Here is a 21,478-nt window from a genome sequence, read left to right on the forward strand (position 1 = left end):
GAAGAGGAGGGAATAGCTCCTTAATCATTCTATGGGGCCACCATTACCCTGATACCAAAACCAGAGAAAGACCCTACAAGACAAGAAAATTACAGACCTATATCCCTATGAACACTGATGCAAAAATCTTTACCAAAACACTAGCAAACGGAGTCTGGCAGCATAATAAAAGGATTATACACCATGATCAAGTAGGATTTATTCCTGGAAAGGAAGGATGGCTCAATGTAACAAAATCAATCAATGGAATACACTATATTACAGAATGAAGGGGAAAACCCACGTGATCTTATCAATTGATGCCAAAAAGACATTTGAGAAAATTCATAATACAAACACTCAACAAACTAGGAATAGAAGGAAACCACCTTCACATACTAAAGATCATATATGAAAATCCCACAGCTAACCTATTTAATGGTGAAAGACAGAAAGCTTTTTGTCTAAGCTCAGGAACAAGAAAAGGACTCCTGCTTTCACCACTTGTATTCAACATACCACTGGAAGTCCTAGCTAGAGCAATCAGGCAAGAGCATCCAAACTGGAGGGAAGAAGTAAAGTCACATCTGTTCATAGACATGATCTCATATGTAGAAAACCCTAAAGATGCCACAAAAACCTGTCAGATGAACAAATTCAGCAAAATTAAGGAATATAAAATTAACATTAAAAATCAGTCATGTTTCTATACATTCAGTAATTTGAGAAATTTGAACAATTCCATTTACAATAGCATCAAAAAAGAAGAAAATACTTAAGAATTAAAAAACAGAAACAAAATTTCAGTACTGAGACTTCAAAACAATAATGTGGGAGCATGACAAGTGAGCGCTTTAAAACCCTGACACACACAGACTGAACACTTGGGGTGGACAGAGCACAGGAGTCAGCCTGAGAAGATACTCAAGAAAATGTCTGAAATTGTTCTAAATATGCATTTTCTAAATGTTATTTTTAGAAAGAAATGGACTCTGTCAAGAAGCATAAAGAAAGACCATAGAGATAAATCTCAGAACCCCTGTAAACAATGTCCTCTATCAAAAAGAAATATGTCTTTGGGCTAAGAAAACCCACTAAAGGATTTAAAAGACAACTTAACTTTTATAAATTAATTGTTTACTTTAATTTACAGAATAAAAATTTTTGAAGAAAAAAAAAAGATCACAGAGGTAACAGGCTTCCAGCCTGTCGACATCGAACAGAATGAATGTGCCCGACCCCATGATGGTGCAGGAGCGATGGATCCCCTTGGTGATCAATTTAATGGAATTTAAATAATTGTCCTTCACCTCTCCCTAACCCCTGCATTTCTAGAAACATCCAAAAATGCAGGACAGGTTCTCTTGCCACACTTACATTCACATATAGCCTTTGGTCTACAAAGTTGGAAATCACCTCTTTCCAACCCTGTTAAAATTCTGATCTTGTGGATATCTGACCAGATTTCAAAGGCTGGCTGCAGGGGCTGTTTGGGCAGCCCTGACGGCTCCATGAGCCTCCCCAGGGTTCATGCTGTGATCCCAGGGGCCGTTCTACATCCCGCCCTCTGGTCCAGGGACCGCATGGGCGGTGTTTTAGCTGCAAGCCCAAACTCCTGTCTCCTGAGGAAGAACAGCCATTGTCGTGGCTAGGGGAGGGGTGGAACCTTCCTCCCACTGCGCCCTCTCCTCCTCTCAACGACCTCCCCTCCCGCTGGCAGTAGAGGCCTTCACTGCTCCCACAGTGCGGGCACCTCCCCACAGCATGAAGCGATGCTGCTTGCTCTGTTTTCTTTAGGGAAATCCTCTGGTTTTCCCAAACCCAAGGTGACTAAAAACCTCTGAGCTCGGAAAGGTTGGCTGAGCTGAAGAAGTAAAAATGGACCAACAAACAGCTGGCAGCAGATGTGCAACAACAATACTGGGCCGCAGGGAAGCAACGCTTTTGTTTCGTTTGCTTTCAGTACAACGGAAGTGAAAAAGAAAAGAGGTGAAATGCATAAAAAAGGCAAAGGAAAATAAACGGATTGACCGCAAATCTATCCACACGCACGTGCCTGCTTGTACAGCCCAGTGTCTGGTTCGGAACTCAGGCACTGGGAGTCTGAGTCTCGTCCAGGGCTTTCCCTCATCAGGAGCCTCTGGACACATCCTGCCACTTAACTCCCTTCAGAGAACAGCTCCAGAATTAGAGAGGCGAGCCTTGGTGAAACTGGAGGCTCCGCCTGCTCCCTCCCTCTCCTGCTGACAGGTCACCATCATCACACTGTCTCCACGAAACGAGACCTGTGGTCAGGATTCTGCGGCTGCTGTTTGGTAAAGTACGGGAGCCTACACCGATCCACTGTATTTCCACAGGTCTCCCGACATCCAGGGGTCCTCACACGTACACCTGCTGGCTGGAGAGAAGGCAGTGGGAGGCCAGCCAGCAAGGATGCCAGGTGAAAATGGGCACTAATGCAGATTCAAACTGGGCTGCCCACCCATGGCCCTGACACCACTGTTGTATGTCCCCTGCCATATATAGACAGAGCCTCTGTCCTTAAGCACAGCGGTTTGGCTGTACCCAGGTGAGGTTCATAAGCAAGGGAGGTGGGAACAGAGGTGGGAGGCACCTTTGCAGGAGAGGAAGAGGAGGGCTGATGTTACCTTTCCCGTATTTGCCGCCTTCTCCATTCACTGAAGGTCAGGGGAGAAGAGACTGAAAGAGATGATCAGTCCTGCCTTGTCTCCACCTCCAAGGCTTACAGGCTCAGGGCACTGATGTACAAGAGCACCCATGCTGGTGCCCGGCCTTCCGCCTGGAACCCACAGCACAGCCCGTGGCCTGTAGCCACCCCAGGGCCTCTGGCTTCATGGTGCCCAGGGCCTGGTTTCTGGGAGAGCCAGCCTGAGCCTGGGCCACACCAGCAGGTGCCCCAACCCACACTTGACACTGTCAGGAGGGTATGTCTCTGGACCATGCAGAGTGGCAATTTTAAGACAGAGCTCAAGCCTCTGTGTGGGTTCTAGGAGGGGAGAAGAACACACTCCGAGACCAGGCAGGGCCGGGGCTGGCAGGGACTGCAGGAAGCAGAGCACAGCTCCTGAGACAGACACTTGGACACTAGCAGGAAGAGCTCTACCTTGAAATTCTTTTTTGTTTTTTTGTCTTAATGATATAAAAGTTGAATTCTGGCCAAGATGGACATGTAGGTAGAAACCCTTCACTTCCTTGTAGAACCAAAAGAAGGATAACAACCAATTTAAAAACAATAAACAACCAGAAGTGCCAGAAAAGCAAACTGCATGGAACTCCAACAAACAAAAAGTTAAAGAAACATTCACGCAGACCAGTAGGAGCGGCAGAGATGGGAGAGGGGCAGCTGAGCAGAGAGGATGTGCGGCAAGGTGGGGCTGGCTGAACGGGACACTAGAGACTCAAAGCTAGCTGTAAACTACTGCGGGGGTTGCAGCAGCAGGAGAACTCCCAGTCTCACAGGAGAGTTCATTGGAAAATGGGGCTAGAGTGAAGTAAGCAAGCAGCATTGTTCCCTCTCTGACCCCTCTCCCACAGACAACACCACAAAGCAGCAAAGAGGTCTCCTGGTGAATAACTAAGGCTCCACCCCTTACAAAGTAACAGGTGCACCAAGACAGAGAAATATGGCCCAAATGAAAGAACAGATAAAAAATCCAGAAAAAGAGCTAAGCAACGAGGAGATAGACAACCTACCTAATACAGAGTTCAAAACATTAGTAATCAGGATGCTCATAGAACTGATTGAGCTCAGTCAGAAAATGAAGGAAGAAATGAAGGCTATACAAAGTGAAATAAAGAAAAATATACAGGGAAACAAAGTGAAGAGAAGGAAACTGGGATTCAAATCAATGATCTGGAGCAAAAGGAAGAAATAAACATTCAACCAGAACAGAATGGAGAAACAAAAATTCAGAAAAATGAGGAGAGGCTTAGGAACCTCTGGGACAATTTTAAGCACTCTAACATCTGAATCATATGCGGTACCAGAAGGAAAAGAGGAAGAGCAAGACATGGAAAACTTATTTGAACAAATAATGAAAGAAAATGTCCCCAATCTGGCAAAACAAATAGACTTCCAGGAAGTCTAGGAAGCACAGAGTCCCAAAGAAGTTGGACCCAAGGAAGTACACACCAAGGCACATCATAATTACATTAGCCAAGATTAAAGGAGAGAATCTTAAAAGCAGCAAGAGAAAAGGAGACAGTTACCTACAAAGGAGTTCTCATAGGCTATCAACTGGTTTCTCAAAAGAAACCTTATAGGCAGGAAGGGCTGGAAAGAAGTATTTGAAGTCATGAAAAGCAAAAACCTACATCCAAGATTACTCTATCCAGCAAAGCTATAATTAGAAAGGAAGAGCAGATAAAGTGCTTCCCAGATAAGGTCAATTTAAAGGAGTTCATCATCACCAAGCCCTTATTACATGAAATATTAACAGGACTTATCTAAGAAATAGAAGAAGATCAAAAATTCTGAACAGTAAGATGACAATAAACTCATCACTATCAACAACTGAACCTGAAAAACAAAAATAAACACAAACTAAGCAAACAACTAGAACAGGAACAGAACCAGTAAAATGGAGATCACATGGAGGATTTTCAGCTGTGAGGGGGAGGGGAATAATGGGGTTGGGGGGAAGTTACAGGGAATAAGCATAATTGGTAGGCATAAAACAGACAGGGGGAGGTTAAGAATAGTGTAGGAAACAGAGAAGCCAAAGAACTTATATGTATGACCCATGGACATGAAATAAAGGGTAAGGGAAGCTGGAGGACAGGGTGGGTACAGAGTGGAGGGGGGATAAAGGGGAGGGAAAAAAATGGGACAACCTTAATAGCATAATCAATAAAATATATTTTAAAATAATAAATAAATAAATACAACAAAATTACAACTAAAATATAGAACACCCATCACTCAGAACCACCAGAAATCAAGTTCAGTGGAAGTCTGACAACTACGGAATTAAAGAAACCACATCCATCCAGACTGAGTCAGCAGACTGGTACCATATCTGAGACTCAATCAACCTGGCTAACACTATTTGACCCACCTTGGAGATACCCAGAGACTCTGTCCCGTCCAACTTAACAGCCCACCCAAGCTGCTTTTCCATGAGAATGGCCAGTCTTGGCTCTAGCTTCACATCTTCCTAAATCCTCTCAAACAAGGAGCAGCTGGCCTCAGTGAGCCCCGGGCTGGTCATTAGCAGCAGCCAGCCTAGATTCACAGCTTGGCTTTGCCTGGGAATCTCCAAGTCCAGCACAAGTAGCAGCCATCTCAGATTGCTTTATTTCTCAGACAAGGTGCCCTGGGCAAAACACAGATGGGGGCTGATCTTGACCTGCACCACCAGGAAACCCCAGAGCCAGTGCATCAGTGGACACTTACAGCCCACATTGGAGCACCACCTCCCTGCCCCTGCACAGCTGATGCTCCACGGAGGAGGGAGGTTGGTGGTAAGTGGTCACAGCCAATCCTTGCAGCTGACTGGCCTGGGTAAATCCCTCCCATTGATCTGACAACAGCAACCAAGACTCAACTACACAAGGAGGGTGTACTCAGCCCACATGAAAGGTGCACCTCGAGTGCCCAGCTTGGGCGATAAGGGAAGCTGTGCCACTGGACCCTACGTTAGGCCATGTCACCAAGACACAGAGTCAGAGCAGCTCTCCTTAATACATAGAAACAAACACAGGGAGGCTGCCAAAATGAGGAGACAAAGAAACATGGATCAAAACTCTAGAAAAAGAGCTAAACAAAATGGAGATAAGCAAGCTATCAGATGTAGAGTTCAAAACAATAGTTACAAGGATGCTCAAGGAACTTAGTGAGGATGTCAACAGCATAAAAAAAAAAAAAAAAACCCAGTCAGGAACAAGGATATACTAACTGAACTAAAGAACAATTTACAGGGAAACAACAGTAGAACAGATGAAGCTGAGAATCAAATTAATGATTTGGAACATAAGGAAGCAAAAAACAACCAATCAGAATGACAAGAAGAAAAGAGAGTCCAAAAAAACGAGGATAGTGTAAGCAGCCTGTGGGATGACTTTAAGCAATCCAATATGTGCTTCATAGGGGTGCCAAAGGAGAAGAGAAAGAACAAGAAATTGGAAATCTATTTGAAAAAATAATGAAAGAAAATGTCCTTAATTTGATGCAGGAAATAGCCATGCAAGTCCAGGAAGCACAGAGAATACCAAACTAGATGGATGCAAAGAGGCCCACGCCGAGACACATCATAATTAAAATGCCCAAGGTTAAAGATAAAGAGAGAATCTTAAGAGCAGCAAGGGAAAAGAAGTTAGTTACCAACAGGGGAGTTCCCATAAGTCTGTCAGCTGATGTCTCAAAAGAAACTTTGCAGGCTAGAAGGGGCTGGCAAGAAGTATTCGAAGTCATGAAAGACAAGGACCTACAGACAAGATTGCTCTAACCAGCAAAGCTATCATTTAGAATTGAAAGGCAGACAAAGAGGTTCCCAGACAAGAAATAACTTAAAGGAGTTCATCATCACCAGACCATTATTATAAGAAATGTTAAAGGGATTTATTTAAGAAAAATAAGATCAAAATTATGAACAATGAAATAGCAATAAATATATATCTATCAACAATTGAATCTAACAAACTAAGCAAAGAACAGAGATAGATTCATGGATACGGAGAGCATTTTGATGGTTGCCAGATGGAGGGGAAGGGGAGAATGGGTGAAGAGGTGAGGGGATTAAGAAGTATAAATCGGTGGTTACAGAATAGCCATGGGGATGGAAAATACAGTATAGGAAATGGAGTAGGCAAAGAACTTATACACATGACTCGTGGACATGAACAATGGTGGGGGGATTTCCTGAGGGAGTGGGGCTTGGGAGTGGAGCAGGGCAAAGGGGGAAAAATCAGGACAACTCTAATAGCATAATCAATAAAATATAATTTAGATTAAAAAAAGAAAAGAATAAAAGTCTCAATAGGTGTATTGCATCAAATGCACAGTACCTTGAAGGTGACTGAAGTTTAAACATGTAAGAATAAATACACAATTCTTATACATATATTCCAGGGCTTTTTGCTGGTGAGAGTATAAAACGGTGGTGTTATTTTGGAAAACAGTTTGGCAGCTACTCATAAAATAAGCAAACACTAGATGTCCTAGCAACCCCACTCCCAGGTGTCTGTACCCATGAGAAATGAAAACATACATCCACATACAAAATCTCATACGCAAATATTTAGAGCAGTTTTATCCATAACCGCTCAAGATTAGAAACACCACAGATGTCCATCAACTAGTGAATGGATACACACACTACAGTACATCCAGCCAACGAAGACAGGCGTGCCTTAATTTTACTGTGTTTTGTATGAATTGACAGTTTGTGACAGCCCCGCCTTGAGCGAATCTGTTGGCCATTTTCCCCGCGGGCTCATATAATGGTTAGCATTTTGAAATTAAAGTATGTACGTTGTTTTTTAGACATACGTTATTGAACACTTAATAGACTACAGTATAGTGTGAACATAACTTTTACATACACTGGGAGACCAAACAAATCATGTGACTTGTTCTATTGCAACATGTGCTTTATTGAGATGGTCTGGACCCTAGCCCGCAGTACCCCCAAAGTGTGCCTGTACTGTTTAAACAAAAAAGAACAAACTACCAACACATGCATCGGCATGGATGAATCTGACAAGCATTACACTGAGTGAAGGCCAGACTCACAAGGCTACGTGCTGTACGATCCGATTTATAAGATATTCCAGAAAAGGCAAAACTGTTGGGAAAGAAAACAAAGGAATGATGGGCTGGGGCGCTGACAACAAAGACAAGGTGGCAGAGACAACTGCCTCAAGTAATGGACACATTCTGTATGTTGCCTGTGGTGATAGTTACATGACTATACACATTTGTTAAAACTCAAAGGAGAGCTGTAAACTAAAGGGAATAAACTAAATTACTCCTCAGCAAGCAGAGCATTAAAAGGTTCTCGCCCCAACCAGTGTGGCTCAGTTGGGCATTGTCCCACAAAGCGAAAGGTTGCCGGTTTGATTCCTGATCAGGGTACATGTGTGGGTTGCATGTTCAATCCCCGGGGGGAGCACATATGAGAGGGAACCTATTTTTTTCTCTCACACCCATATTTCTCTCATCTTTTGTCCTCCCTTTCCTTGTATAAATAAATAAATAAATAAATAAATAAATAAATAAAATATTTTTAAAAAATGTTCTCAAAAAAGAAAAAAATTAAAATTTTAAAAAATAAAAATAAATAAATAAAATGTTCTCTGAAGATAAGCTCATGGATTGGTAAAGCCACTTAGTCAGAAGTTTTCTACACTGTTTCCAACCAAATCTATCCTTTGTGCTAACTAGTTAGTAGAAGAGTAAGCTAATCTGCCCTGACTAGTGTGGCTCAGTGGGTTGGGTGTCATACCTCAAACCAAAAGGTCACATGTTCGATTCCCAGTCAGGGCACTTGCCTGGGTTGTGGGCCAGGTCCCCAGTTGGGGTCATGTGAGAGGCAACTGATCAAGGTTTCCCTTCCTCTCAATTTGCCCTCCCTTCCCCTCTCTTTAAAAAATAAATAAATAGAATCTTTAAAAAAAGAGTAAGGTAATCTGAACTTTATTACTATTCCATTTCCCTTTCCCTACTGATCTTCGGCAGACAAGTTAATGAGGCAATATAGCAACAATAGATCACCACGCAGGAGAAGCTGAGAGCAGAGATGGTCGCACATGCTGCGTCGCCTAGACAGGTAGGAGCCGTACCAACCTCAGTAGGTCTCTCGATCTTCTGTTCAAAGACCTCAGTTTTACTAAAAGCTGCGGCTGCCTCCTCATTGTCATCATCTGATGGAAAACACTCCCATGTGCTTAAAAAGGTAATAAATGTAAAAAGTTTTCAGTGCTAGGGACAGTGTGCAGAACAAAACAAAGTATTTTAATTTTAATTTTAAAAAATCCAAAGTATTATAATACAATAAAGTATTTCAACACCAATACCCACCCCTGAAAGTTACATTGTTGTTGCTGGATTACAGAGAAAAAGGGGAAGTTTAAAAAGCATGTCTGAATTAGGTTGAACCACCTGCATCCCAGGCCCCCAACTCCTTCCTGTCCCAAGAAGGGGAGACTGGCACGGCCAGGACAGCAGCAGTGTCCTGAGCTGGGAAACAGGTGGGAGGTCTGAGCAGTGAACAGGGGGTTTCAGCACTGTGGGGCTCTGAGCTGCACGAGGCAAGGACCACATTGGTCTGACTCTCCACTCCCACGGTCTGGGACCGTGCCTGCTCAGTGAACACATTAAATGAAGGTGCTTGATATTTCTGGAGGGCAGCTTGGAATACACAACCCAACTTCAAATGTCTATACCATTTGACTAGCGATAGACAATCTCTGAGTTAGCCTGCTTATTAACGTAGCTGAGTGTTCAATGAGAAGGAGCAAATGAGGGTCCTCACGCTTCCTCATTCCCTACAGTAGAGTCTCATGTGTGCTACCAAGGAAATAGGCACTCGGATAAAATAACTAAGATTTTAATATTGAATGACATTTTTAAATGCAAATTTACTATTTACATATTAGAATACAGCTTTCTTCTCTGATGCCTCTTGTGTTTGCTTGATCTCAAAGGAAAGGAAGGGACCACTAAGAGCTGTACCTCTTCTGGATACTGACGGGTCCACTTCTACACCTTTGTCAGCAGGGGTGCCACCATTCAGGAAGAGCTCGTAAGTCCTAGAAACAGTGGTAGGCTGTGACGGACACTTTGAAACACTGGAGTTGCAAATCAATTATTTTTTAGCACAGACACACTCATAGATATTTTATTATTTCATTGATCATTGAGAATGAAAGTTAATCCTTCTGTGGGGCATCATCTCAGTAAATAAAGTCTCTTTCTTCATTAACTATTAACAGCAGAAATACATCTTTCCACATGAACATGAGAAAGATTATTGATGTCATTAAAGTATTTTGCCTCCAATGACTTATTTAAAATGATTTTTTTAACATTTCAAATCATTTGAATTAAAGCCATTATGATTTTATATTATTTTTAAAATATAAAAGTTACATGTAGCCCTGGCCAGTGTGGCTCAGTGGACTGAGTGCCAGCCTGCAAACCAAAAGGTTGCCAGTTTGATTCCCAGGCAGGGCACATGCCTGGGTTTCAGGCCACGTCCCCAGGTGGGAGCCTGTGAGAGGCAACTAATCAATGTATCTCTTGCACATTGATGTTTTTCTCCCTTTCTTTCTCTCTCCTCCCTTTCCCCTCTCTCTAAATACTTATTTATTTACTTTTAGAGAGAGGGGAAAGGGAGGAGAAAGAAAGGGAGAGAAACATCAATGTGTGGTTGCCTCTTGTGTGCTCCCTACTGGGGACCTGGCCCACAACCCAGGCATGTGCTCTGACTGGGAATCAAATCAGTGACCCTTTGGTTCACAGGTCGGCACTCAATCCACTGAGCCACACCAGCCAGGGTTGAATAAATAAAATCTTTTTTTAAAAAAGTTACATGTAGATTGTTGTAAAAAGTGTGAATGGCATAGAAATAATAAGTAAAAAATGAAAGCTACCTCTTTCCCATCCCCTCTGGTTTGGTAGCCCCTGGCCCTATCTTTTTCTTACGCAAATGCAAACAAATGCACAGCAGTAAATACCAAACTGAACAGTCTGTCTTTTCAAGCTGCAAACTGCCGACGTGTGGAAAACAGAAGGTAAAAGGCCTCTTTAACCCCATTGCTCCAGCTCCCCACTCCTTGCTCCCCGGGGGCAGCCTCTGGGGCCCGTTCACACGAACCCAGCACATAGGTACAGTTCTTCATGAACCGAAGCGGAGTCACAGTGTACATACGCTACTCGCTTTTTTCATATAATAATATACACTGGAAATGTTTCTGTATCAACACATAGGCCTCTACCTCATTTAAGAAAATAGCTGTGACTTCATTTTAGAAAAGATTGAAGAGACATACTTTTCCCTCCAACTAAGTACAACTAAAGCTCTGAACATTATTAAAAACCCAAACCCCAAAATCATAATTAGCTTGGGCTTCTACATCTTCTGGGCGGGTAGGGAATAGGGGTGATAAAGCACCCCACCCCCTTCTGCTGGGTGACATCAGAGGACTAGTGGAGTCAGGAATTCCATCTCTGTCCTGTGGGAAGGGTGTCCTGTCCACCCTGTGGCTTCAGTAGAGGTGGAGGAGGACGCATTACCTGAATTAAACCTTTGGGGTTAGAAACTATGGCAACCCCCCACTCTACTATTGGGGGAAAACTGAGGCTTGGAGGCTTAATTGCAAAGACACAGGGGAACTAGAGCCCTGAATTGTATGCAAGTCTGGGTCTCCATCCTCCTCCTCCTGCCTGCCCGACTGTATCTCTGTGTAAATTTCCTATTTATATCCTAGACTTGGATTTCTATGTGTGTGCCCACTTTAAAACTTAAACTGTCTTCTCAATTTTTGAGGGCTCTTTTTGTATTAGGGATAATAATCTCCTGTTATGTATACACAGGGTGTGGCAAAAGTAGGTTTACAGTTATTCATACAGAAAATAATACAGTAATAAATAATACAAGAATAAATTCTGTTTCACACACTCACACTGCTAACTAATTTGCCCCACCCTCCATTGTAAATATTTGCTACCAGTTTGCCTTTGGTCCTAAGTTTGAAGCGTGGCTGCCATGCCAGCCTCACTGTGCCACCTGTGGAAGGGAGGCGGAGTCACGCAGGACCAGGGGACCCGGGCCTTTGCTTTCCCTCCTTGGAGGGAACTGGGTTCTGTGTCAGCACTGTGAAAACTGCTAATTCCAGAGGAAATTACTGAAGAACATTCTCAGCAGACAGCAGGTACAAACATCCTTTATAGTCCCTTTGCCATGCGCCACTTCCCCTCCCTAGCATGAGACTGTATGTGCTGTTTTCACACGCTACCTAAAGGAACATTAAAATCAACATCAAATCCCTCTCCCCACAAGTCAGTGGAATGCTAATAGATACATTCCATAAACCTGAGGTATCTACAGTCTAAAAAATGAACTTCTACAAAATTACTCATTTGGAAGGAATATATAGCCAACTTACTTTGCTGGAATAGGAATTCCACCGGCATCAAAAAGTTTAAGAAACACCCAGCCACAACTTAATTCTCCTCTTTCACCAGTTGACTAGGAAATAAAAAAAAAAAGATGAAACAATGTCTGAAGATGAAACAACTTATAAGCACATACCAGATCCTTTTAAAGGAAAAACTTAGCATTCGCTTTAGACTAAAAGCTCTTCCCAAGAAAATGAAGTGAAGCACAGCAGCGTCCCTGTACCTGCAGACCACCTGGTGATGTGCAAATCCCGCCAAATTAAATTATTCTTGAAAATCCCTAGACCTGACTGGCGATGTGGCAGCTGTGGCTCGAGCCTCTGGAGCGATGTGTGTGACGGAATGTGCTCAGATCACACTGACACCGCATGAGACCACGAAGCCTTGTTTCCCTGACAGATGAACGAGCAAGTTAAATCACTCAAGGGTCTTTCTGCTCAGAACTTTGCCAGCTGTCAACTGCCGGAGGCCACTGGGGCTCACACAGGGGATACACTCTCTCCTGTCCTACCCACGCAACAGATACAGACGAAGCTGTCTTAGAGAAATGCACGGATGGTGTAACACCATCAGTTTTAGAACAGTGGGCTCTCTGGGTTACCACAAGGGCCAGTGTACGTGGAACACCTTTCAAGCTATTAGACTACAGAGACGGATAATTAATATTACAGACCTACACTCACTGCTCAATAGTTTATATGATGTTAAGTTAATCCAAGTTTCTGGAGTTCCCTTTAAAAATCACCACTCTCCCAGACCCCTTAATCTGAACCCACATTCACAAGGATAAGTGACCCATTAAGACAGAAACCGCTGTGGGGGAATGCCACCAAAAATTCTCTGCCACTTCCTGCAAAGTCCCATCCTTTCCATATCTTCATTCTTTTCAAAGCACTGGAGTTCACTCAAGCTATAAATATAAACAAATACACTCTTATTTACTTATTTTTATTTTTTCCTGCTCAATATTTCCCCCTTTTTTTCACTCCTAGGAGAACATTGATTTTTTTTCAAGGGTGGAAGGGCAATATGCCCAGCTAAGAAATGCTTCCCTTCCAGATATTTTTTCAGCTAGGGGTGGCCACATGGCCCACCCAGCTATCGAGATACAGATGCAAATCTCCGAGTGGGGCCTCAGGAAAATCTTTTTGATGGGAATACATTGGTTTGTTTTACTTTTTTCACCTTCTGAGCTCTTGGTCATGTTTAGGACTATAGGTAATAGCTGCTGAACTGTGGCACACTTCATCTAGTATAAATTATCTATTATCTGCCGGATAAGCTCTAGAACTTGAGTTATGGCTTTGCTGCCACTGTTTAGTTTCAGTAGATACTGAGGCTGTTTTGTTTCTTTGAAAGGGTTATTTCTTTGGTCACAAATGATTAGACAGTAATGAGCCTTCTGGTGTTGCTCAGTAATGACAGTACTTGTTTCCTTTTTACCTTCTCACACACCACACCTGGCAACCACCAATCTGTTATCTGTAGCTATGAGACTGTTTTTTTGTTATTTTTAGATTCCACATATAAATGAAATCATGTGGTATTTGCCTTTCTCTGTGTTATTTCACTTAGCATAATGCCCTTGAGGACTGTCTATGTTTTTGCAAATATCAAGATTTAATTCTTCTTTATGGCTGAATAACATTCTATTGTATATACAGGGTCTGACATAAATAATGCCCCTTTTTTATTTTAAAATCTTTTATTACAAAATCATAAGCATGAAATTCTGTAATATAACATCCTACTCAAACACACCATATGACATTTTAGGTGAAATGTTCAAGTTAAAACTACAAATTATTACACCCGTATTATTACCCTACCAAACACACTCAGGCGGGCGCTACTTCTGCCGGACCCTGTATGTACCACCTCTTTGTTACCCAGTCGTCTATCGACGGACACTTACGTTGTTTCCATGTCTTGGCTATTGTGATTAATGCTGTAATAAACATAGGGATACACTCATCTTTTCGAATTAGTGTTTTGGATTTCTTCGGATTAAATACCCAGAAGTTAAAGTGCTGGGTTATATGGTGATTCAATTTTTAATTTTTTGAGGACCCTCCATACTGTTTTCCACAGAGGCTGCACCAATTTACAATCCCACCAACGACAAGTACTTGAGGGTTCCCTTTTCTCCACATCCTCGCCGACACTTCTTATTTCTTGTCTTTGTTATAACAGCCACTCTAACAATGTGACGTGATAGTCTGTGGTTCTGATCTGCATTTCCCCAGTGATTCGTGACGATGAGCATCTTCCACACTTTAATATTAAATGTTACTGAATAAGCAGCACGTTTATAAAATTTAAATCACTACCATTCCAATTCCTCAAGGACTAAAATTCTATCACACACAAAAATATCAATTATTTTACTTGGAAATACAGGCTTTAAAAAAACTTTTTAAACTGATATAATACATTAGAAAGCTTTTTCTTTCAACTGACATACATTGCGAATATAAGAGATTCCAAGTTCAAATAATATTCCAAGATCTGGAGATGAAGAATTGGACCTGATAAAACAATCACCATCAAGCAAGCACGGCAAGGTGCCAGTGACCTGAAACAGCAAGAAAACCAACGTTACCAATAACAGTTAAAGCTGGGAGGGAGGTTGCGGCCCCAGTCACCTGTCCGTGGCTCATGCTTGTGCACCACCGCAAAGGTCTTTTAAAGGAAACAAAAAGCAGATGGACTAGACTCATCCACACCAATGATTTGAAATTTAAAACTTTAACTTTGTTTTAAAGGGAAATACTTTTAACTTCACTTACCCTCTCCTTAGAGAGGTTAAGTAAAACAAGTACTGTGCCTAGGTCCCCAGAGGTGTGACAAAAATCATTTGCATATATAAGATCTTTGTACTAACCATAGTTCTTTGTAAAAAGAACTAATATTAAAGACTTCATACACACATTGGTCAACTTCTCTGAGACGCGCCCTGTAAATTTCCCTTTCCCTTACCTTTTGCTCATTCTATTTCCTCTCCCAGAACAACCATATGCCTCTTTCCTGCCTATAAAATCCCACCCATCCTTCAAGGCCTAGTTTCTTGTCTACAAAACCTTCCTGCGCCTATAATTAAGTGCACCCCCTTCTGTGCTTCCACAGAACTTGGACTCCCATAACTGTTACACGTTGTCATTGAGATGGTTATCAACAGCACCTACCTACCCCATGGGGTACCCCAAGGATTACCACGTGAGATAATGCACATGGTTAGAGCTCCATAAACAAAGGCACTGTTACTATCCATGTGTAGGTTTCTTCTCTAGTACCATTTAAGTTCCCACAATACCTAGAAAGAATGCCTCACACCTAACAGATGCTTAATTTCATTCAACAAAGTAATATATACTTATTATTTATCCTTCCAAAAAGTTCAACTTTATGGCTGAAAAAACATTAGAAAATTCTACCCTAACACTTCACACATACAGATGTCATATCAGAATGGTGAGACGCTGTGCCGAAACATAAGCAGTAAGATGCTCGGGGTAACGGGATTCAGGGGCTGAGTGCCAGGTGTGTGTGGACACACAGCCCACGAGCACGGTGGCCAGGCCTCCTCTGCACCCGGTGCCCTCTCGCTGAGCCTCTCTCTTGTTTTATGACCTTTTTTGATCTTTTTTTTATAATCTTTACCCTAGAATATGTTTATTGGTTTCAGAGAGGGGGTGCAGAGAGAGAGAAACGCAGATGTGAGAAACATCGATCAGCTGCCTCTAGTACACATCCCAGCTGGAGATCAAACCCACAACCGAGGTATGTGGCCTGACGATGGATCAAACCCGCGATATTTTTGGTGAATAGGATGACGCCCCAACCAACTGAGCCACCCAGACAGGGCTTGGTTTACAGTCTTGATACCATGTGAAGTTAATAACCGTTCTTAGGTACAGTGACACATAGGAACTAGTGTAGCAGGGGAGTAAATACTAAAGCAATGATAACTTGGAGGAAGAAAAAAATTAGGTAAAATAAACTACAGACAACTAATCAAAAGAACACAGACATTACAGAAATAAAACATGACAATAATGCAACAGATGATCCTAAATATGGTTACATATACATGTATATATATTTAGAGAAAGAGAAAGGGGGAAGGAGGCCTGACAGCTGTCTGCTGGGAGCTGGGTTGGCCCCACAGCTAGGCCAGGGCTTCTCCTACTGAATGTAAACCATTTCACAGAACACCAGCATCAGAAAAGACTTCTCTATGACTCGTATGGAGCAAGACAGAGACAGGACCACTTTATAACTGTGTCTGAGCACAGATAAAACAGACACACACAGAAAACAAACCACAAAAATAATCAAGTATGGCACTCTCCCAGCTAACATCAATGACTGCTATTCCTTTACCGGAGTTTTAAGCTCACTTGTTCCTTCTGTATCCCAGATAAACTTATGAAGATATCAAATTATAAAATTGTTCCACTTTCAAAGCTTCACTAGACGTTTAAAATCCTAACACAGCCTTGGCTGGTGTGGCTCAGTGGATTGAGCGCTAGCCTGCTAACCAAAGGGTCATGGGTTCGATTCCCAGTCAGGGCACATGCCTGGGTTGTGGGCCAGGTCCCAGTGGGGGCTGCATGGGAGGCAATTGCATGTTGATGTTTCTCTCCCTCTCTTTCTTCCTCCCTTCCTCTCTCTAAAAACAAATAAAATCTTTAAAAAAAATAAGTAAATAAACATTTTTAAAAATCTTAACACAAGGTCTAATCCCATAACAAGCCCTTCCTAACACCTCTTTCCTGATTCCACATGTTGAATAGTCTCTCTTACTGCAAGAAGCACCAATAAACACAACTTAAAGTACAACAAAAAAAGAACGTAAGACATCTTTGTCTTCACTGGCCCCTATGTATTGACTCAGTGGTCTGGAGCCCCCCAGCCTCACTCCGGGCCTGTCTGTCCCAGTCTGGACCTTCTCTGGGTGTGATGTCCCAGTCCCGTAGGTGTCACCCTTGATTTTATCTGAAGAAAGCACAGCTCTCATTAACACAGTGGGAGACTTCATTTTTTTAAAACATTTCCTAAATGTTATCTTTTTGTTTTCATTTTTCATCAGAGGGCATTTTTTAGAATTGAACCCTGAAACCCACTGAATGAGATGATTCATAGGAATTATAACTGCTGAGTCAGAAATTTAAGTAATTTTTCTCAAAATTTCAAAGAACATTGAATAACCTAATAATTCAAAGTGACTACATATATTCTGTGCTAAATATAACTATGTCATTTCATAAATACTCTTTGACAACCTCACCTTAGAAATTAATTATACAACACTTAACTGGGAAAAGAAATTCATGTTTCATTCCATTCACTCAGCAGATGACTCACCTGGGGAGAAAAGGTCCATGTTTTGGGCTTTTTAGGTTGCCATGTGGCTCTGACTGTATGAATGTTGCTTAGAACCTGAAATGAGAGTTTGCCATTTGAAAGCATGTAGAAAGCTCTCTGAGACATCGTCCCTTCCACACCCTGAACACTTACCGGTGGCTGTGCTGCGTGGAGCAGGGGCAGAGGGATCTCTTACCTCTTCCTTTGTGCGATTCTGCCATTTCTTTTAACATCAAGTACATATTTAACTTTTTCAATGATTAACAAAAAACAAGTCTTAAAGCACTTGTTTATCAAACAAAGTAGGAACTAATAAAATAAATTCCGACTCTGATCTTTGCACTTATTACAAATTGTATTACATGAAATACTTAATATCTGAGCTAGGTTTACCAGAAAAGTAGGTGAAATTTCAGGTACCAATGACCTTTTAAGAAACATGACCTGTAACAGCATTTCCCGTGCACCTTGCCCCTCAGACAGACAGGGCGAGTAACTCTCATACACATTTCTGTCTGCTTCAAGACCTCTAGGCCCATAAATTATACTCTTCCTGCAACTTATCTCACCAAAATGCTACTGCGGAAGTTTATCCCACAATATACATAAAACAATGAAACACAAAAGGAGCCAAAACTGTAAAGAAGAGTTCAAATTCTGCAAAGTTAGGGCTAAAATTGACATCTTCAGAGGAACAGGTGACAATTTTTATTTTCAATAAAAATATTTTAGTATGGCACTTCTAAAACTAAGCGTTAAAAGTAATTAGAAATCATCCCGAACATGTCATCTTAGGTCAAATTTAACTCACTCCCTGTAAGTCCCTAGTGGTGGGCAGTTAGGACTGTATTATGGGCAGCCGAGTGGTTTTCCACATCAGAAAGTCCCCATTTCCTTCAACACCTAATAAATACTAATTTATTTAAACTATCCCAAAAATAACATATATTTTCAAACTGGAATACAATCTCCTTCTCATTATTGCCCAGTTTTCAATGTGAGACTGCATTTTATTTGCTATAATGTCCCAGAAGAGGGGAGAGTTTGAAGCTAAAAAGTATCAGAGAAAATAATGGCTGAAAAGTCCCCAAATCTGTCAAAACATACAAACTACAGATTTAAGAAGATGAATAAACGCCCAAACAGACAAACCCAAGAAATTTATGCCAAGGCTTATTCATCACAAACTTTTGAAAACTAACCACAAATATCTCAAAAGCAGCAAGAGAGAAACACCAGCTCAATTAATTGATGAGGGAACAATTCTAATGACAGTGGATTACTGTCAAAAATCACAGAAACCAGAAGAAAATGGCACAATATTGTCAAGTGCCAAACAAAAGAATCACCAACTCAGAATTCTACCTCCAGTGAAAACATCCTTCAGAGATGAGGGGTAAACAGAAACATTCTCAGATAAAGGAAAACTAAGAAAGTCAGCGGCCAGCAGGCCTACCCGAAAAGATGCTTAAAGGAAATTCTCTAAGCAGGAAAGACTCAATAAAAGAAGGAATCTTTGTTTATTAGGAAGGAGGAACAACAGAAAGAGTAAAACTAAGAGTACAACAGATTTTCTCTTGAGGTTCCTAAGTTATGCTTGATCGTTGAAGCAAAAATTATAAAACTGTGTGATGTGGTTCTCAGTGTATGGGAGGGAAGTGGTTACAGTGACTACATTAGAAAGGAGACAGAGCAACGACAATGACAGGGAAGCCAGGGTTCCATTCATGACCCACACTGGAATGAAGACACTAGTAGACTGTGGTGAGTTACTTGTGTACAACCAACACCTGGAGCAACCACTAAAACGCTGCACAGAGATCCGCTCAACAGAACTACATAATTCAGAGAGACTGAGAAAATATGTCCAAGAAACACACATCAAGGCAGGAAAAAGACACAGATGAATGAAAAAGAGAGGAGTTATAGAGAAAACCCCAGCAGAATAACAATTGCAGACTCCTCTATAGCATCTGCCTTCTTTTAGATGCTTTTTGGTGACTTCAGAGAGCTGCTTTTTGTGTATCGCCCAGAATTTACAGTTGTCACCACTAAGCGAGTTGTTCTGAGAGAAGATTACTCAGCCATTGTTGGAAAAGCAGTGTCTTGTTTAGTTTCACAAAAATGCTTTTTATTTGTAATAGGCTTAATTTACTAAAGAAGCACTCTTAAGTCAATAGCATCAGTATTTGTTCTAACTTCTCAAGTTGGAAAGTTGACATAAATTAATTTCATTAACTCTATTATTTTTGTGTAAAATAACTTCTATTATCCTGAATAAAATTCCAATCTTCGTTTTAGGTTCTCATAGATGAGAACAGGGAACGGTATAGTGAAAAGCATGGAACCACACCCAAGGACAAGGAGGAAGTTACACCTTTTTTTGGTCACTGACCACACCTACTGGCTCATTTACAGCAGGGTAAGGGCTGTGCAGAGTGTGGAAGTGAGGCAGGGTCCCTGTAACACAGTTCATCTATTCACTCCCAGTTCAGATGAAAGAAAGGACAGCACTTTTCTCGTGCCACCAGTTAGAAGTACACGCAGGGTAAGCAAGCAAAACCCTACAAACTCGTGTTCCAGACCTGAGTGTCACCACCAGAGAACCCACTCTCCCTCGCCTGCCATGTCCGATCCATCACCAAATAGTGTTGGTTTCACCTCTCTCATCTCTACCTCCACTTCCCTACAGTCACCATCATCATCTCTCACACACCTACCATGCTCACTCAGTAAATCACACTCACGCTGACCCTAGGTGTGTGCCAGAGGAAGAAAATGAGAGCAAGGTCAAGAACTTTGGTCAGCATTCCACACTTAGCAGCCAGTGGATACAAGGGTAACTCCAGGCAGGCTGGCTCCGGTTTTGTTTTCCTGAAAGTGACACTTGCTGCCCAGACCACCACACTGTGCCATAGCCCCCAAATGATCTACTCATGTCCCTTCCGCCCCTCAAATCCAGCTCGAGAGGAACCAGACATCTTCCCAAAACATAAATCTAAATAGTGTCACTTCCCCTACTAATTCTCCTGGTTTAAGCATAAAGACAAAACTCCTACCCCATGGCCTACAATGTCCTACATGGTACTCCTTCCTGCCATCTCCCATTTCACCCTAGTCTGCACTTCCCCTCGCTCTCTCCACTCAGCCACGGTGGCCACCGGCTTCCCAAGTCCCTTCCCACTGCGACCTTCACCTGTGCTGCTCCTTTGGCCAGGTGCACGCTTCCCTTTCGTTGTGCCTTGTTAAGGCCTGTTCAACCTCAGATCTTAACTCAAGCGTCACCTCCTCAGTAGAGAGTCTGGCCATTCATTTGTGAATTGTCTCAGTGCTTGTTGGGAACCGCCCTGCCTGGTTTCAGAAGCTGTAAATCCCCATGTCTAAGGCTGAGTCAGAGACCTTGGGACCATAAGCCACTAAGGAGACAAAGCTTATCTCCCTGGCAGGGGCGCTGCTCCTGCCCACTTTACTTCACCCTGCTTGGCCCTGAGCCTGACCAGTTAGCCAATGATGGGTAAGAGTCCTCAAGGGAGGGACGACCTAAGACAGGCATGGTCATAAAGAGGCCCACAGGGAAGGAGTTGGGGGGCTATAGAAAAAGGGGGTGATGGACCCTTGCCCCTCGGCTTTGACATAGCCTGAGTCCTCATTCTGTCTGCAAGAAGTCTCCTAATCTCTTGGCTGCCTTACTTCCCCTGCCTGACTTAAGCCTGAAACAATGCCAGAGGTGGATGCGGCCCTGTGCTGGAAAGGGCGGGTTCCCTGGGGATATCAGGCCTAAGAAAGAATGCATAAAATCCTATGAAACCTGCTTTGCTAATACCCTCAATTTAAATGATAAGGATCCAAGCCTGAAATGAGTTTGTTTCCCAAAGTCTTATAGCCCTTTAGCTAACTGGCCCTGACTCAGAATAAGCCCTCAGAGTTCTTTGTTTGTTATCTATTGTTTGATCCTTACTGACTGACAATGATTGATGAGCTTTACCTGTA

General features: G+C 42.3%; 1 protein-coding gene across 4 annotated transcripts in view; it reads right to left on the reverse strand.

Annotated features, from left to right (window-relative positions):
* Nucleotides 1-21,478, reverse strand: part of NPHP1 (nephrocystin 1) — an 84,848-nt gene that overhangs the window by 19,368 nt on the left and 44,002 nt on the right. For all 4 annotated transcript variants that reach the window (XM_053923932.1, XM_053923930.2, XM_053923933.2 and 1 more), the window contains 5 exons: nt 17,489-17,563; nt 14,586-14,696; nt 12,109-12,191; nt 9,674-9,750; nt 8,786-8,885 (listed from right to left, as the gene is read on the reverse strand). In XM_053923932.1, the coding sequence (XP_053779907.1) occupies nt 8,786-8,885; nt 9,674-9,750; nt 12,109-12,191; nt 14,586-14,696; nt 17,489-17,563 (446 nt within the window). The remainder of the gene's footprint in view (nt 1-8,785; nt 8,886-9,673; nt 9,751-12,108; nt 12,192-14,585; nt 14,697-17,488; nt 17,564-21,478) is intronic.

The sequence above is a fragment of the Desmodus rotundus genome, chromosome 5 (genome assembly GCF_022682495.2).
Source record: "Desmodus rotundus isolate HL8 chromosome 5, HLdesRot8A.1, whole genome shotgun sequence".
In the NCBI taxonomy this organism is placed as follows: Eukaryota; Metazoa; Chordata; class Mammalia; order Chiroptera; family Phyllostomidae; genus Desmodus; species Desmodus rotundus.